The sequence below is a fragment of the Cnephaeus nilssonii genome (genome assembly GCF_951640355.1).
Source record: "Cnephaeus nilssonii genome assembly, chromosome: 17".
Taxonomy (NCBI): domain Eukaryota; kingdom Metazoa; phylum Chordata; class Mammalia; order Chiroptera; family Vespertilionidae; genus Cnephaeus; species Cnephaeus nilssonii.
Genome location: NC_137088.1, coordinates 33,302,252 through 33,320,491, shown reverse-complemented (window position 1 = coordinate 33,320,491; position 18,240 = coordinate 33,302,252). Strand labels below are relative to the sequence as shown.

General features: G+C 43.3%; 2 protein-coding genes across 2 annotated transcripts in view; one reads left to right on the top strand and one right to left on the bottom strand.

The window, feature by feature from the left end:
• Positions 1–4,551: 4,551 nt before the first annotated feature.
• On the bottom strand, positions 4,552–14,636 carry LSM3 (LSM3 homolog, U6 small nuclear RNA and mRNA degradation associated). Its single transcript, XM_079795432.1, has 4 exons — positions 14,583–14,636; positions 11,203–11,313; positions 9,469–9,564; positions 4,552–4,958 (listed from the first exon to the last, which is right to left on the bottom strand). Exons 1-4 carry the CDS (start codon positions 14,601–14,603, stop codon positions 4,878–4,880), a joined length of 309 nt encoding a protein of 102 aa, XP_079651558.1. The 5' UTR covers positions 14,604–14,636; the 3' UTR covers positions 4,552–4,877.
• A 195-nt stretch (positions 14,637–14,831) lies between these two features.
• Positions 14,832–18,240, top strand: part of XPC (XPC complex subunit, DNA damage recognition and repair factor) — a 29,381-nt gene continuing 25,972 nt past the window's right edge. Inside the window, exon 1 of the mRNA XM_079794676.1 lies at positions 14,832–14,980. Coding sequence (XP_079650802.1) covers positions 14,896–14,980 — 85 coding nt within the window. The 5' untranslated portion in view covers positions 14,832–14,895. The remainder of the gene's footprint in view (positions 14,981–18,240) is intronic.

The following is an 18,240-nucleotide window of genomic DNA, read 5'->3' as shown; positions in this document are numbered from 1 at the left end:
ATTTTACCTTACAACTTGCTCCCTAAACAACACATTATTTTTTCTTTCCTTCTTTCCTCCTGACAGCAGTAGATATTGTTGGGTTGGAGTTCACAAACTGTTTGGATTTAATGAAATAAATGACACAGTTTGCCAGCCAACATTAATATACAGTGTTGACTGCAAACCAAAAGTTGAAGTTGAAAAGCAAAGAGCACAGCACCACCTGGTGTTGACAATTAGCACATACAAGTTTAGGTGTGCTCTCTCTGAAGCATGGATCTATAGCACAATCCCCTTAGGGGTAAAATTCCTCCCTACATTTCCCTTCAAGTGAAGAATTGAGGCCCAGAAAGGGTGAGAGGTTTGACAAAACTCATAAGCCAGGGGGGAGAGAGCTGAATCTTCAGTGTTTGTTTCCAATTCTGTGCTCTTTTAATGAGAACCAACTGAGGAGAGGAGAGGACAGTCATTATCCTATGAACATGGAGTACCAGTTTATATATGATCCAAATGGCTGCCCGTATTCACAAGAAAGACCCCTTCCTATGAAAATGGAAGGGAATGTTAACGTGCAATTGGAAGGGACTGTGCAACAGCACAAATACACATTGCATAGCTCTGGGGACTATGGTGTGAGCAGAGAGCTGGAGTTGAGTGACACAATGGCTTCAATTTAGATTTTGGACTAGATTAACTTGAACTTGCAAGCCTCTTTCACTGTCTTGGCCTTTTCCTCCCCATCTATGCTAGGAAGGTGCTGAATTACACCTGAACCTCTGAAATCCCTGACCTGGCCTCTCTGATTTCATTTAATACTGACCTCCTTTGGCTCACTGTCCTCCAGCCCACTGACCTCCCTGCTAACCCTTAACCAGGTCAATCTGTTCTTGCCTCAGTCTCTGCATGAATGAATGCCATTTTGCCAAATCCCCACAGGGCTGGCTCCCTCCTGCTGTTTAGATGCCTGCTCTTCAGACAAACTTACACTGAGCTCCTCTGATGTGCCCTGTCCCCAGCTGCTGTCATACCCTCCATGTCCTTCATAGCACTTAGCTTTGTTGTTTGTTCAGTCCTCTGTTGATGGAGCCTACACTTAGTAGACATTTGATAATAACTTTTAATTGACTGAATTAGCTTATTTCATGAGCCTCAAGAAAACTATCTGGGGAGAGAATGAATGCAGATAGTTGGGATAAGATGAATGAATGACCTTAGCAAACTTAACTGGCCTCCCAATACTGCCTCCACTTCTGACTTCTGAACCTAGTGTTCATGATGTGTTAGTAACATTCTTGTCACTGTCCTAGGCTTCCCTTACAACTGATCTTAGGGCATAAGTAATTTGCCCGCTGATACATGGTTCAGCTGGGATTTGAAGCCAGGGTTTTCTGACCACATTTCCAAAATACAATGGTCAGTTTCCAACCCAAGGCAACACCCAAAGCTCAGATCCCCACAGCACCATAGGTCGGCAAACTCATTAGTCAACAGAGCCAAATATCAACAGTACAACGATTGAAATTTGAGAGCCTAATTTTTTAAACTTAAACTTCTTCTAATGCCACTTCTTCAAAATAGACTCGCCCAGGCCGTGGTATTTTGTGGAAGAGCCACACTCAAGGGGCCAAAGAGCTGCATGTGGCTCGCGAGCCGCTGTTTGCCGACCACGGCTCTAATCAGTATCAGAAACTGCAGAGGGGCATGTTGCTTCCACATCCAGGAAGCCTCTAGAAGCAGCCAAGAAAATAAGGATCTACATGCTCCAGGTATAAAATTGAGCAATGGAGCTAAAAGGAATTTAAAACACTTGACGCTGGCTTCCTCATTTCTTGGTGTTACATTTGGCATATACTGCTATTCTCAGGTATATACGGTAATGAGGACAACAGTTAGAAAGGCAAAAAATATGGGAAGCATTGTCCAGTTGTAGGAGAACATTACAAGTACCTGGAAAACAATGTGCAAAGTTCACCTTTGACTGTACCATTTACCTTGAATGGATAAAGAAGTTACTAATATACACAATAGAGTATTATTCAGCCATGAGAAAGAAGGAAATCCTGCCATTTGCAACAACATAGATGGACCCTAAGGGCATTATGCTAAGTAAAATAAGTCAGACAGAGATAAATATTGTATGGTATCACTTATATGTGGAATCTGATTTTTTAAAATATACTTTATTGATTTTTTACAAGAGAGGAAAGGAAAGGAATAGAGAGTTAGAAACATCGATGAGAGAGAAACATTGCTCCTGCACACCCACTACTGGGGATGTGCCCGCAACCATGGTACATGCCCTTGACCAGAATCGAACCTGGGACCCTTCAGTCCGCAGGCAGACACTCTATCCACTGAGACAAACCGGTCAGGGTGGAATCTGATTTTCTAAAAGGAAAGTCAAACTTAGAAACACAGTAGAAAAGGGGGGATAGGAAGAGGATAGTAAAAGGGTACAAACCTTCAAGTATAATATTTATAAGACCTGATGATCTAATGTAAAAAACATGGTGACTTTAGTTGACACTATTTTATATAGTTGCCATTTGCCGAGAACATCAATGTTCTCACACAACACAAAAAGATAAATATGTGAGTTGGATGCATCAACTAGATGGTGAAAATCCTTTCACAATGTGTATCAAATCACTACAAAGTACACTTTAAATATCTTACAATGTTGTCAATTATACTTCAATAAAGCTAAAGAAAAAAGTACCATTTGCCCCTTACATCCACAGTGTTGTTGCTGGTTTTCTCAAGGCTTAATTACTCAGTCATCCAGCATTTACTGAGGACAAACTCTTGGCCAGGCCTGTGAATACTGTACCTGGTGGAGTTGTGTTATTCACATCATGCAAGTATCCTACCTTCCCCAAGAGCTCTAAAGACCCCAATACCTACTCTCAGCCTATCACCCTCCTATGTTACAGGTCCCCCACCCCTACCCTTGAGGACCCAGCTACCATCAGACTCAGTCATCAAACAAATCTAAGCTCCATCCACACTGATCCCCTCCTCGCGGTGCTCCAGGGCCTCCTACTAGATTCCAGAGCAATGGCTTTAAATCATAACTTCCACTATGAGGCATGTTCCAAGAAACTCGTTACTAATAATCAAATCCCAAAGGGGTTTATTTTCTATGAATTAGAGGAGACTACAAGTTAGCCTTTCATAGTAGGCATTCTTTGTCTCCAGCTCGCATCCATTATTTCCCCTGGTTCCCTCTGGAAAACTGCCCCTCTCCAAACTCAGACCATATGGCTCAATGGAAATAATCTTACTCTGAGCTCCAGGTGGGCATGTGGCTCAGTCCTGGCCAATAAGAGCCCTACATTCACATGGCCATAATGACTAGACATGAACTGGCACATGAACCAATCGAGGACAATGAGAGACCACTGCAGTTTGCAGGCAGTTAGGTTGTAAAATCTACTACCAGGTAGTGCTTGGGCAAGAATGAGACCCACATAGTTCAGCACAGCTGAGTTACAGAAACATCAATCGAGCCTCTTGATCCTGCCAGGATGACTCCCGGATTTTCAGTTACTTTCCTGGTCCAAAGCAGGTGAGCATTGCTCATAGCTGGCAAATGCTCACACAATAGAACATTCTTCTTCTGGGACTAATAAGCCTAAGGACAAAGTATGGAGGCAGCAGAAGTGAAAGGAGGTTCTCTCCTGTCTACTTGCATTAGATAAAACCCCATCAGCTTGCCCACACTTGTTCTTTTTTCCCTTCTCCATTAACTTGCAGGGACAGGTACAATAAATGATGAACACGAAAACTTCCTACTTATGTCTACCGAAAGCATCTTTCTTGCACATGGCTTAAAAATATTGTGCATATTGGCACATCGTGCCTGATACTGGATTAACACATATTCAGCATATTTATAGACAGAACATCCACATATAAAATTTTCTTTTATTTCAAAATGGTACAACCTACTTAAAGATGTCAGGTTTTAAGCCCTGTCTTAATAAAGTTTTCGAAATTGTTACACATACATTAATTTTCCTCTATCTTTAGACCATAAGTGCTAACTGACTGGAGCTAGAAATAAAAATAGGTTTGCTTTTTTAGCCTCTTTGTTTTATTGTGCCACTGAGGTTGTTTTAGCCCTCTCATCAATCGCCTGTGATCCAAGAATGGAAATGGTTTGAGTCATAAAATATGTGTAGCATTGGTAGATATGATCAAGCTGAACCACAAAGGCATATAACCACTGACACTTAACCTTAGAAATAAATCAGGCCAGACAGAAATACCATGCTCATCCTTCACTGCAATGTTAACATTTAGTGACACATCACCTCCCCCACACCCACCCCCTTCTGATTTGGGAGTTCTTCTCTGTGTCTTATGGATCCTATATATGCATTATTCTATCAGCACTAATCTCACTGTCCTGCAATTATTGATTTAAACAACTGCCTTCTCAGAAGACTGGAGGGAAAGAAGCATATTGATAGTATTCAGCCTGGCACCTCAAACATAGATGTGTACCAATACAGTGAAAATAAGACATGTGCTTACTTTAAAGAATTCAAAAGACAGGAGACTGCATTAAAAAAAAAAGAAAACATCAAATTTAATTTAAATTAAAAAAATCAGAAATTGTCTGGGAAAAACAATGGAGCAAATTAACGCCTAAAAAAGAGGGCTGCATTTTAGTGAACACATTTATTGGAAGGGTTGGAGAAAAATAAAAATGCCATTTAGCTTAAGAATTTGTGAGTTATGTGCAAATAAACTCATTTTCAGGAGCAGAAGAATCCTTGGTCATTTATTAATATCAAAATTTACGCAGGTTTCTCTTTTGAATATCTTCTACCTTTAAAGACGCAATCATATAAAGTCTCCTAATTTCCACACAGGATATATTCTTTGTTTCAACCAACTCTCAATGGAGGGGCAACTAGGACAACACCATCTCCCCGGACAAAAAGCATTGGAATATTCCGTTTTGTTGACTGGAAGAAGAAGAAAAGAAACAAAACAAAACAGAACACATTTACACAAATATGTAGTAGTATTGTTTATTTGTTGTTGTTTTTCACGAGAGAAATTTGAAAACAAAAAACAAACATAGATTCATTATAACACAAACAAATTGATTAAAAAACCTGATTACTTACCTTTGTAGTACAAAAGAAAAACTATCTGTTTACTGTTTACTTTTCCTGAATATCAATAACTGGGGCAGAGATGGCACTATCCACCAATATCCATTCCCCTCTTCTGGCACACAGCTACATTCAGGCACACAGCTACATTTCTCATACTCCCTTGCAACCAGATATAGCCATGAGATTGAGTTTTAACCAATGAGAAGTAAACAGAAGTGATTGAGTGATCCATAAACCTTCCATAAATTTCCTTCTATGGTCTTCCTCCCACTGCTGGAGAATCCATGGGATGGCAGAACCCTAAGATAAAGGAAGCCTGGGCCCCTGACTGAGCATCTGGAAGAAAGCTATTGTACTGACCTAAAACTTCACTCAGGATGGTTATGAGGGGAGAAATAAAATTCTATTGTGCATTACATGTTGTTACCACACTCAAACATATGAAATGGATACCTTGGGGTGTTTGTTTGCCTAGGTGTCAAGCCTTAGGCAGTAATGAAACACATATGGAATGTCTGAAATCCTCTTATGCCTTGGGAAACACATGGTAAGACTGCCTGCAATGACTTGGAAAGTGGCCCAAGGACCTCCCAAACCTATAGGTTGTAGGGGAAGAGATTGGAAAAGTCAAATGTTGGCAGGTGTTGCTGATAACCTGATGCACTCAGCAAGGAGTATAAAAAAGAGATGAGCTCAGGAAAGAAGTAACTGGTTTTCAAGCAGAGATTATAAGAAATAGGATTCAAAGGGTTAGAAAAGCCAATTGTTTTTAGACCCCAAACTGTAGACATAAGTAGGAAGAAAAGCTTTGAGGAACGAACAAAGCCCAGTAAAACTTCTCAGTTAAACAAACTCAGCCCTGCCCGGCTGATGTGGCTGTGGTTGAGTGTCAACCTATGAACCAGGAGGTCGTGATTTGATTCCCAGTCAGGGCTCATGCCCTGGTTGTAGGCTTGATCCCCAGTGTGGAGCGTAAAGGAGGCAGCCAATCAATGATTCTCTCTCATCATTGATGTTTCTATATCTCTCTCCCTTTCCCTTCCTCTCTGAGATCAATAAACACATATTAAAGGAAAACAACCAAAAAACTCAGCCCTAGGCAAAGATCAGATTAAGGGTATTGCTTCCCACCCAAACTCACTTTAGCAAGTGGCCTCAAGGTAGTGAACATTAATTTGAGGGACAGGAATAGAGGTGAGGAAGTAAATAAAGGCATCTACAAGTTATGTCTAGGAAAAAACACTGACTGGGGATACTGGACCACAAAACTGACTGGAAGTAACCAGATTTTTGATCTAAATAACAGAAAAATCATAAACAGAAATAGGGAATTTTTGAAGGTGAAAAACACCAAGAGTTTAGTTTTAGATGTACTAGATTTAAGAAAACATCCAAAGTGGAAAATTTTTAAATAAGAATGTTGGAAATAAGAGTGAAACTCAGAAAAGGAAGGAAACTGAAGATGGACTTATATATAATCATAATTATGTGTAATTATGATTATGTATAATCCTATTACAACATGCCACCAGCTTTCTATGCACCAAATTCAGTGTATCCTATTATAATCCTGAGAGGCAAACACAGGTATTAGCATTTTACAGAGGGGTTCCCACCTGGCCGGGTGGCTCAGCTGGTTGGGCTTGTCCCATGCACCAAAAGGTTGCTGGTTTGATTCCCAAATAGGGCACAATGTCCAGGTTGCAAGTTGCAGACTCAATCCCCAGTAGGGGGTGTGCAGGAGGCAGTAGATGGATGTTTCTCACCTTCCATCCTATCTATCAAATCAATAAACTATTGTTTAAAAGAAAACAAAAACTGAGGGGGTCCCAGAGGCCTAGAAAGTTTCTATAATTTTCCCAAAGTTAATCAGCAGCAGCAGCAGCCAGGATTTCAACCCAGATCTAATAAGAGCCCAAGCTTTTATGCTGTACTGATTACTGTTATACTCACTAGTGGCCCGGTGCACGAAATTCGTGCATGGGGGTGGGGAGGGGGGGAGCGGGTGTCCCTCAGCCAGGCCTGCACCCTCTCTAATCTGGGACCCCTCGAAGGATGTCCTACTGCCGGTTTACAGGGATCGGGCCTAAACCGGCACTCGGACATCCTTCTCACAATCCAGGACTGCTGGCTCCTAACCGCTCACCTGCCTGCCTGCCTGATTGCCCCTAACCACTCTGCCTGCCAGCCTGATCACCCCCAACTGCCCCCCGTGCCAGTGTGCTCACCCCCAACTGCCCCCCATGCCATCCTGCTCGCCCCCAAATGCCCCCCCTGCTGGCCTGCTCGCCCCCACCTTCCCTCCCCACTGGCCTGCTCACCCCCAACTGCCCCCCTGCTGGCCTGCTCACCCCAAACTGCACCCCCCGGCTGTTCTGCTCACCCCCAAGTGGCCCCCCGCCACCGGCCTGCTCACCCCCAACTGGCCCCCCTGCTGGTCTGCTCACCCCCAACTGCCCTCCCCTCTTGGCCTCTAACCGCCTCTACCTTGGCCCTGCCACCATGGCTTTGTCCAAAAAAACATCTGGAAGGTCTCCCAGTCTAATTAGCATATTATCCTTTTATTAGTAGAGAGAGGCCTGGTGCACAGGTGGGGGCCGGCTGGTTTGCCCTGAAGGGTGTCCCGAATCAGGGTGGGGGTTCCCTTGGGGCATGGGGCGGCCTGGGCAAGGGGCCTGTGGTGGTTTGCAGGCCGGCCACGCCCCCATGGGGTGAGGGTCCCGCTTGGGGGGGTGCGGCCAGCCTGGGTAAGGAGCTGAGGGCTGTTTTCAGGCTGGCCACACCCCCTTGCGACCCAGGCTCCCAGCCCCTCCTTCAGCTGCGGCCAGGGCGGCAGGAAGCTTGGCTTCCTCCGTCACCAGGGGCAACCCAAGCCTCCTGCTCGCTCCAGCTCCGTGGCCGCCACCATCTTTGTTGGGTTAATTTGCATACTCACTCCTGATTGGCTGGTGGGCGTAGCAGAGTGATGGTCAATTTGCATGTTTCTCTTTTATTAGTGTAGATGGCTGATAACATACAATAGTCACTAACGGCACGTCTGAGGGAAAATAATGCAGATTTAAAAAAATAAAGCCCATTTTCAGAGAAAGAAAGAAAACTAGCACCAGAGTTGGAGTGGTTGAAGAGAAGAACAAAGCCATGATAAAGCAAAACTACCAACAAAGGCTAACATTTGAACACTTACTATGTACCTATTGCTAATCTGAAGGCTCTTCAAGTAACCTCTCAGTGAATCCTCAACAGCTGTATTAACTGGGTCCTATTACTATCCCCACTTTACAAAGAAACTTAGACACAGACAGATGGATAATTTGGTACAACTATATAGCTGGTAAGCAAGGGAGTCAAGGTTTGGATCCAGATTTAAACCACTATGCTCTAAGAGGGCTAAAGACTGGCTTCCGAATACTTAAAATACGTAACAACAAATGGGATTTTCTTTTTTTATATTTGAAGAATGAAATGTGCCAACATTTGGAGGATCTGCATAACTCAGTGAACTAATATTTTCCAAATTACCAGTGCTTGATGTTATAAAATCATGCACGTGTAAAAGATTCACTCCAAGTGCAAGGTAGACCAATTAAGTTACATATAACAAGAGTATGAAAAGTTCATGAACATGGTTTCAGATTCCACACTGCAACTAACATTTAAGAAACCAGCATTCTTGAGTTTGGGTATAGCATCAAAGGCAAATAACCACAAAAAATACCCCCTCCCTTTTCCAACTATCTATCTGTGAGGTCAGATTTTTTTCAATTATAATATATCACAACACATTAAATGCAGAAAAAAGTTGTGAGAAGCTAGATGCCATTAAGCCACGCAATAAAGACATTTGCAAAAATGTGAAACAAAGATACTTCTCACTAAGTAGTATTTTAGAAAATAGTCATAAAAATGTTACTTATATTAACATAATAAGCTTATTATTTTTAATGAGTTAATAAATGTTTTTTAAATTTACAAGTTTAAGTCTCTATTAAGTATTGATAGATCAAGTCCATATCAAACAAAAAAAGCATTATCCAGTATTACTGTCACATAATAGTGCACACAGGCTTCTTACATTGTCATATTGCATTGAATCATAGTATTCCTGCTTACCAATGAGGAAATTAAGCCTGCAAAGTTAATTCCCTTGCCCAATGCACCCCAGTATGAAGTGGCCAAACCAGTATTGAAAACCAGGTCTGTTTGACCCCAAAGACTTTGCTTTTAATTGCTATACTCTACTGAGCCCATGAGTAGGAGTCAAAACATGATAGACTTGCTATAAACAAGTGTTAAGCTGTTGAATGTTAAGAATAATTGGCATTTTAAAAACAATTAATAGAACTGCATGACTTACTTTATATATCTCTTCGTATGTTTCTTCATCAATTTCTATAGTAGTCACAGTTTCTTCCACATCTCCCAATATCATATTTAAATGTTGATCATAAGCCTGAAGTGGGAGGGTGAGGGACAAAGAAATTTAATAAATTAAGAAACAATGAACAGGGCTTACAATATGCAAATGGCTCAATACAAGTAACACATAATACTTATACCACAAACTTCTAGCCTCCTATATAATAAAAGGGTAATATGCAAATTATCCCCTTGACCAGAGTTCAACCGGAGTTTGACCAGGCACAGGGCCGGCCCAGTCCGATAGGCTGTGCACGAATTTGTGCACCAGGCCTCTAGTATGCAAATAAAAAATAATCTTGCTAGCCTTGGTTGGTGTTGCTCAACGGTTAGCATGTCGGCTGGTGCACCAAAGGGTAGAGGGTTTGATTCCTGGTCAAGGGCACGTACCTGGGTTGCAGATTCATTCCCAGCCTGGTCAGGGTGTGTTCAAGAGGCAACCGATCCATGTGTCTCTCTCACATCCATGTTTCTCTCTCCCCCATACCTCCCTCCTTCCCTTCCACTCTCTCTTAAAAAAAAAAAAAAAATCAATGGAAAAAATATCCTTGGTTGAGGGTTTGACAGAAACAAAAAAACAAAAAACAAAAAATAAAGGATTTATACGTACTCATGATCAATGATTTCCAAAAAGATTAAGTGAAATAGAAAGGCACTCAAAAATTTATGTAGCAAGATCTCATTTCTTTTTTTAGGAATGGTGTGTGTGTGTGTGTGTGTGTGTGTGTAGTGCAAATATATGCATATGGACAGATATATATAAATACTAGAGGCCCAGTGCATGAAATCTGTGCACTCGGGGGAGGAGGGTCCCTCAGCCCAGCCTGAGCCCTCTCGCAGTCCGGGAGTCCTCAGGGGATATCCAACTGCCGGCTGAGGCCCGCTCCCTGTGGGAGCACACTGACCACCAGGGGACAGCTCCTGTGTTGAGCGTCTGGCCCCTGGTGGTCAGTGCGCATCATAGCTACTGGTCGTTCAGCCATTCAGCTGATTTGCATATTAGCCTTTTACTATATAGGATATACATGAAAAGATCTATAGACTCAATTTTTAATTTTTAATAGTGGTTACCAATAGAAGAAATGGGATTTCACCTTTTACTCTATGTATCTGGGTTGTTTTAATTTTTTTCACAAGAAAACACAAATTTATGTATATGTCAGTAATTTAAAGAACATTTAAGTAAGAATGGAAAAAATGTTATTTGCAAGTATACAGAAGGGACAAAATGAAAGAAATGAACATGTTCTTTTTTTTTTTTTTTTTAAATATTTTATTGATTTTTTACAGAGAGGAAGGGAGAGGGATAGAAAGTCAGAAACATCGATGAGAAACATTGATCAGCCGCCTCCTGCACACCCCCTACTGGGGATGTGCCCGCAACCGAGGCACATGCCCTTGACCGGAATCGAACCCGGGACCCTTCAGTCCGCAGGCCAAGGCTCTACCCACCGAGCCAAACCGGTTTCGGCATGAACATGTTCTTTAATAAACAAATCACTTCTAAGAGAAAAAATGTTAAAAATATGAATAAAATACAGTTGTATTTGACTTATGAGGCCTTCCACCTCATTCTCCTTTACATTCAAAAGGCTCCTCTACAGTGGACAGTTTTTACATTTCAAGGGGTTAGGGTAGCGAGGGATGACAAGGAAATAATATGATTACTTACATGTAATCTACCTCGAAGCTCTCTGTCATTTCTCATTTTCACATAAATTCGCTCATCCAGGCTGAGCCTGATAAGATCCAGGGGCTCTTCTACAGTGTTGGTAGTTTGTTGCTGATAAAAGAAGCAGGCTTAGTAATAACAATTACTAGAGAGAATGTAGCACTCAAATCAATGCCATGCTGTGTGATGTGGGCAAATAACATAACTGCTCTATGTTTCAGTCTCATAATTTGTAAAATGTGGATAACAATAGTGCCTATGTTATACCAAGGATTACATGACATAAATGAAGGCTTAGAACAATACCTGACACAAAGTAAGTGCTATACAAATGAGGTCTGAAACATACATACGCAGGAAGGAGTTAGCAATATAATCACGACTGTAATCTGTTCCTTCACAGTACAAATTGTCTGACCCAATTTCAGGGTATAAGGAGTCACTATCAGGGACATTAGCCTTATCTCAAATATCATTTAGTACTGTAATTTGAAAAACATTCACTTAATGACTACTACACACTAGTCAGAATGCTATGCGTAGATGAAGGTTTGAGAGAAGACTAAGTTCATATGGGGCAGGCTGACTTTTGGGTGCCAAATGGCCAGTAAGAGTAATACATTCAGCAAATAGTATAGAATACTGGCTGAAAGCACTGGCTTTGGAATCAGACAGTGTGGGTTCAACTCCTGACTCTGATACTTATGAATTGAGATTAAAAATTATGCCATCTCAGCCCTGGCCAGGTGCTCAGTTGGTTAGAGTGTTATCCCAATACACCAAGGTTGCAGGTTCGACCTTGGGTTTGGGCACTACAAGAATCAACCAATGAATGTGAAAGTAAGTGAAATGTCTGTCTCTGTCTCTCTCCCTCTCTCAAGTCAATATATAAAAATTGGGGGGGGGGGGGGATTATACCATCTCTAACTCTATTTCCTGGTCTATAAAATAAGGAAGCCACAATCTTCCCATTATGACTCTTATGAGGATTAAATTAACTAATGTACAGCCCTAGCTGGTATAGCACAATTGGTTGAGCATCATCCCATGCACCGAAAGGTCACCAGTTTGATTCCATCAGGTACATGCCCATGTTGCAGGTTCGATTCCTGGTGTGTGCAGCTGATCGATGTTTCTCACATTGATGTTTCTCTCTCTCTTTCTCTCCCCCTCCCTTCCTTGATCTCTAAAATCAATAAAAACACATTTTAAAAAATTGAGCTAATGGCCCAGCCAGCGTGGCTCACTTGTTGAGCATCGACCTATGAACCAGGAGGTCACAGTTCGATTCCAGGTCAGGGCACATGCCCGGGTTGTGGGCTCGATCCCCAGTGGGGTATGTGCAGGAGGCAGTCAACCAATGATTCTCTCTCATTGATGTTTCTATCTCTTTCTCCTCTCCTTTCCTCTCTGAAATCAATAAAAATACATTTTTTTAAAATTTAGCTAATGTATTTAACATTGAAGCTGGCAAACAGAAAGTACTTATAAATGGTTGTCATTGTCATTGTTTCTATTAAAGAACCATTGGAAAAGGTCTCAGAGATCAGGGCCATGATGACTTGGGATCATCCATGTGAAAGGGATGGCTGAAGAAGAGTTGATAAAATTATTTAAGGAGAGCTTCTTCGGTGAGCACATGAGGCTACTGGAAGAAGGTGACTGAACATTACTGGCTCTACAGTCTGAAAAGGCTAGATGAGGGGAGAAAAAATATCCTGAGCTCAACTGGTCCCCATCCCTAGTTCAACAGGTGTTTGTTTAGAACCAGCTAACTCAGTGGTCGGCAAACTCATTAGTCAACAGAGCCAAATATCAACAGTACAACGACTGAAATTTCTTTTGAGAGCCAAATTTTTTAAACTTTAACTTCTTCTAACTCCACTTCTTCAAAAATAGACTCGCCCAGGCCGTGGTATTTTGTGGAAGAGCCACACTCAAGGGGCCAAAAAGCCGCATGTGGCTCTCGAGCCACAGTTTGCCGACCACGGAGCTAACCAACTAGATTATAATGATACAGAAGTCAGTCCCTGCCCTGTAGAAGCTCATTCTAGTCAAGAGAGGCATATAAATAATTATAACACTACTGGAGGCCTGGTGCATGAATTCATGCACAGGTGGGGGTCCCCTCAGCCTGGCCGGTGATCGGGGCTGTCTCACCCAGTCCCGATTGGGGTCAATGGGGGCTGGCCAGCTGGGAAGGGACTGTGGAAGGGCTCCAGGGCATGTCCAGCCCCGTCTTGCCCAGTCTCCATCGGCCAGACCCCAGCAGCAAGATAACCTACCAGTCGGAGCATCCACCCTCTGGTGGTCAGTGTGTGTCACAGCAACTGGTCAAGCAGTTGACCAACCAGTCAACAGATCGGACGGACACTTAGCATATTAGGCTTTTATAGATATATAGATAAGAATATACACATGACAGAAGCCTACTTTAGCCTCAGTCTGGGATGCCTGCAGTCTACCCTTTTCATTCTGTAGCTTTAAATATTTCCTTTCAAAGAGGCCTCCCAATTCATTCAATCAATGTGTTAAATGTTTCCAGTGCTGTTCTAAACCGGGAAGACAGAATAGTGAACAAAACAAAACTGCTCTTAAGAAATCCATTTTTTGGGGGAGGGGCAGGAGATACATTAAACAAAGCTTATACTAATATGAACAAATAACACGCTATGAAGTAGATAAAAAGACTGGAAGAGTGTTCTTTTATGTAGGTGGGCAAAAAGTCCTCTTTGATGAGAAGTGAGATGTCGGTAGAAGTTGTGGCCTGATCCACATTGATACCTGAGCAAAAGTATTTTGGGAAAAAGGAAGAGCAGGTGACAAAGCCTGTAGGACTATCCGTTCTGCATACCGCTCCTGGCTTGTTTCCTTCTTACCACATCACAGTTCCTATATATCCCACATGTCTACGTTTACTTTTTATCTGTCCTCCCCAAGTGGGACAATACAAACTCCAAGTGGGACCAGTGATCACGTATGTCCATGCTGGCGTCCCTGGTGTTTTGAACGGTGTCTTAACCATACAGAGTTGATGTTCCCTAAGCATTTGTTGAATGAGTAATAACTGGTGCGCTCAGTAATGATAAAATTCCTTAACTTGACTGTCACGCTTTCTATCAGAATCCGGACAGCTCCGTGAGGCAGGCAAGGATAACTATCCCCATTCTATAGATAAAAGTGAGACTCGGAAAAAAGGAAATGGCGAACGAGCGCAGTAGCAAGTTTTCCGGCGGACTTCTAAGAGAAAAGCCTTCAGGGCCTGAGCCCGTGAGACCCGGAGGGAGTCGGCAGGGTCGGTTACCTTGGAGAAAGCAGCCCTGGTCCACAAAGCCAGACAGGGAAGCTGCTGTGGAGCCAGCTCCTCAGCAGACACTCACCTGGTCCACGTCGTCCGCCATGTTTCAAACCCTGCGCCCTTTCCCGCCTCTCGCGATATCTCTCTAGCCCGTCCAGGCTCCGGAAACGCGAGGACGCAAGGCACCGGAAGTAAAAAGAAATCTGTTTTGCCCTTTCTTGCTTCCCGCAGAGCTCACTGGTCTTTGGGGCGGAGTTGCGTCTTGAAGCGTGCGGCCAGGTCTGTAAAAGGCAGGGGCGTGGCCACGCCTCTTCCCGCCTGGGGGCGTGGCCCGAGCTCGTGCTGCTTTCCGCGGCGTGGTGCGTCACTCGCGAAGCGGGTCTTGCCCGAGCAAGATGGCTCGGAAGCGGGCGGCTGGCAAGGACCCTCAGGGACGCGAACGACGCGTCCAGAAAGCCAAGGGCGAGGAGAAGGAGGCAGGTGAGAGCGAGGCCAAGCTGGACTTAGCGGGAGATGCTGAAGAAGATCCGGAAGCAGGCGCGGGAGCGGGGAGGCCGACCCCTTGGAGGTGGGGGGGCGGAGGGTGCTCCGCGCCCATCTGCGCCGCGGAGCGACGTTCCCGGGGCCAGTGGTTGTGCAGCTGCCGGGGTCCTCCCCGACGTCGCTCTGCCTTTGTCCTCACGCGAGGAGTGATGCGCCCTGAGCGGTTCCCCTGAAACTCAGCCTCCCCGCGAGCTCCCGCGCGCAGCCTCTTTTTTGCTCCCTGTTTGTCTACAGGATAAAGTCCATCCTCCTGGTAGATGCAAAGGGCTAAATAGGGAAAAGGCATTGCAGTTACTTTGTGTCCCCAGAAGACGGTGGCCCAGGACATAGAGCGCTGTGGTGTGCTGACTCCCAGAATAATAGCGTGAGCTGAATCTCACCCCAGAGTACAAGATTTGGATCCAACCTGGCTTCACGATGGTATCAAACGTTTGTCGTGGGCAAAGCAGAACTCTTGGTTTTCTTCTTTCAGCTTGTCTCTTCTCCACTTTTTCCCACCGCAATAAATGATACCGTCACCCACTAGTTACAGCAAACATCTCCTTTTCCTTCAGCGCAAACATCCCGTCCGTCAGCAGGTCCTGTCAGTTCAATCTCAGAGCTTTATCTCGGTCCTCTCCACTTCTCTTTATTCTCGTGGCCACAGACCCTGCCCCAAGCCATCACTTCTCAGTTGAACGACTGCAGTTGCCGCTTTACTGGTCTCCCTACTTCCCTTCCCCTCCCCCTGCAATAGTTCACCCAGGAGCCCAAGTGATCTTTAAAAAAAAAAAAAAAAATCAGATCATAACATGATGTACTTCAAACTCCCTGTGTCTTTCCATTGCTCTTGGCGTAAAATTCAAAATTCCTCATCGTGGCTTACAAGACCTTACATGATTTGGCTGTTGTTAACCTACCTGTTGTCTCCTGCCCCTCTTTTCTTGGACAGATACTCTCCTTATGGGCCTCCTTTGTGTTTCAAACATGCCATGTTATTTCTTACCCTGACCCTTTGTCTTTGAGGTTCCTTCTGCCTAGAATGTTGTTCCATGGCTCTTGCCATGACTGATTCTTCTACTCCTTCCGGTCTCAGCTTAGATACTCTTGAATGCCCTAAAGCGGCCTTTACCAGGTACTCCCTGCCACAGAGGCCCTCACAGCCTCGGTCACAGTCTGTAATGATCTTGTTAATTTATTTGCTTCCTTTTTGATTGCCCATCTTCCTAACATTTCAGCTTCATGAAAGCATTTTATTTTTTGAGGTATCCTCTTTTGCCTCTCCCTGCATATACTAAGTGCTCAATAAATATAGTTTTTAAATTTTTAATTGATTTTAGAGAGAGGAAGGGGGAGAGAGAGAGAGAAACATTGATTTGAAAAACATTGATTAGTTGTCCCACTTATTTATGCATTCATTGGTTTATTCTTGTATATGCCCTGACTGGGGAATCGAACCTGCAACCGTGGCTTATCAGGATGATGCTCCAACCAACTCAGCTACCCGGCCAGGGCATTCAATAAATATTTTTAATAATCGCAAAATGCATGCTGTAGAGCAGTGGTAGAGAACCTTTTTTTCTGCCAAGGGCCATTGGATGTTTATAACATCATTCGAGGGCCATACAGAATTATCAACTTAAAAATTAGCTTGCTATATTTGGTCAGACATTTAATTAACTCACCCCTAATGCCTTGGCAGGGCCAGACCAAATGATTTCGCAGGCTGGATATTCCCCACCCCTGCTGTAGAAGGACGCCTGAAAAAACTGGGTAATAGAGTAGACTAGGTAACCAGCAGGGGCTCCTATGACACAAGATTCAACAATTGTGTGATTCTTTATATATTGTCAAGTTCTCCATCTATTGGGAAGTAGACAAATGCTAACGTTTCTAAACTTAAAAGGTGATTTGCTGTGAGTTCCATTTCATTCATTTACTACTTATTCAAATAACATTTGAATATTTTCTGAGTACCAACTGCGTGGTGTACACGAGCTAAGTGACATGGGAGATCAAGATTTCTTGGAGGAGCTTAGAGTATAGTAGTGCTGACATTTACAAAAAATATCCAAGGCGAAGTGTGATATCATGGGAGTAGATGTAGGGCTTTGTGGTTTCCGAAGGAATAATCAAGTCTGACCGAAGATATTGGAAAATGCTCTCTGAAGGAGTTGTCTGATCTGTGCTTTTAAGGATGGGTAATATTTTAGCAAGAGGCTTGAGAGGGGCTTGGTATTCTAGCCAGAGGGAACGTATTCTGAATATGTGGCAAGGGTTTCTTCCAGCTAACACTTCCCCTGGCACCAGCTTGGTATAGCTCCAACACTCAGTTGTTATATGCACTTGGGTAAATTATTTTGGACAAATAACTTAGCCTTTTTGAACCTGGTCTGTGAAACATAATACTGCCTTGCAGGGTGGTTGTGATTTTTCAGTGAGATAGCATATGAAGTTCCTGGCATGGTCCATGTTAGGTGGTCAGTTGGGCTAGCTCATATCAGTTCAGTCTAAATGTAGGTTAGGATGCACTCAAGCTTAACTCAGACTCTGTTAGCCAGAGAAGCTAGCAGTAAGTTTCCAAAGCAGCTTTCAGGATCTGAAGAGCTAGAATCTTTTCTGTGGTTGGGTAGAGGAACAAGTGTGGTTTGGGCTGCAGGTGACGCTAATGTGGTGACTGGTGTTTCTAATAGTATAATAGTGTAGGTTTTAACAGCACCTCGGTGCATGCAATGAAATTACAGTAATGAACAAGACAGGCAAAGTTCTTGCTCTCATGATGCTTATAATCTTTGGGTAGGGGTAGATAAAAAGTTAAAAATAAGCCCTGGCCAGTGTGGCTCAGTTGGTTGGGCATCTTTCTGTGCACCATAGGTTGCTGGTTCCATTTCCTGTTAGGGCACATGCCTGGGTTGGGGGCTCAATCCCTCAATCCCAGGTAGGGGGTGTGCAGGAGGCAGCTGATTGATGCTCTCACTTCGATGTTTCTCCCTCTCGAAAAATAAATTTAAAAATATATATTAAAAAAATAAGTTCACATGGTGATAAGATCTATGAAGAAAGTAAAACAGCTTACTGTCATAAAACTGACATGAGGCTGGGGAAGAGCAGCTAAGTCAGAATCACTGGTCAGGGGAGGTTTCTGTAAGGAGGGGACATTTTTTTATTATTATTGTTAAATATATTGTATTGATTTTTTACAGAGAGGAAGGGAGAGG

What these genes read in the sequence shown, in the direction of transcription:
- LSM3 (XM_079795432.1), bottom strand. Translation starts at nt 14,603, where the DNA reads ATGGCGGACGACGTGGACCAG. An exon ending in TGGCGGACGACGTGGACCAG is followed by an intron (nt 11,314 to 14,582) that starts GTGAGTGTCTGC and finishes TTCTTTTATCAG; the next exon opens with CAACAAACTACCAACACTGT. An exon ending in AGCTTCGAGGTAGATTACAT is followed by an intron (nt 9,565 to 11,202) that starts GTAAGTAATCAT and finishes CTCCCACTTCAG; the next exon opens with GCTTATGATCAACATTTAAA.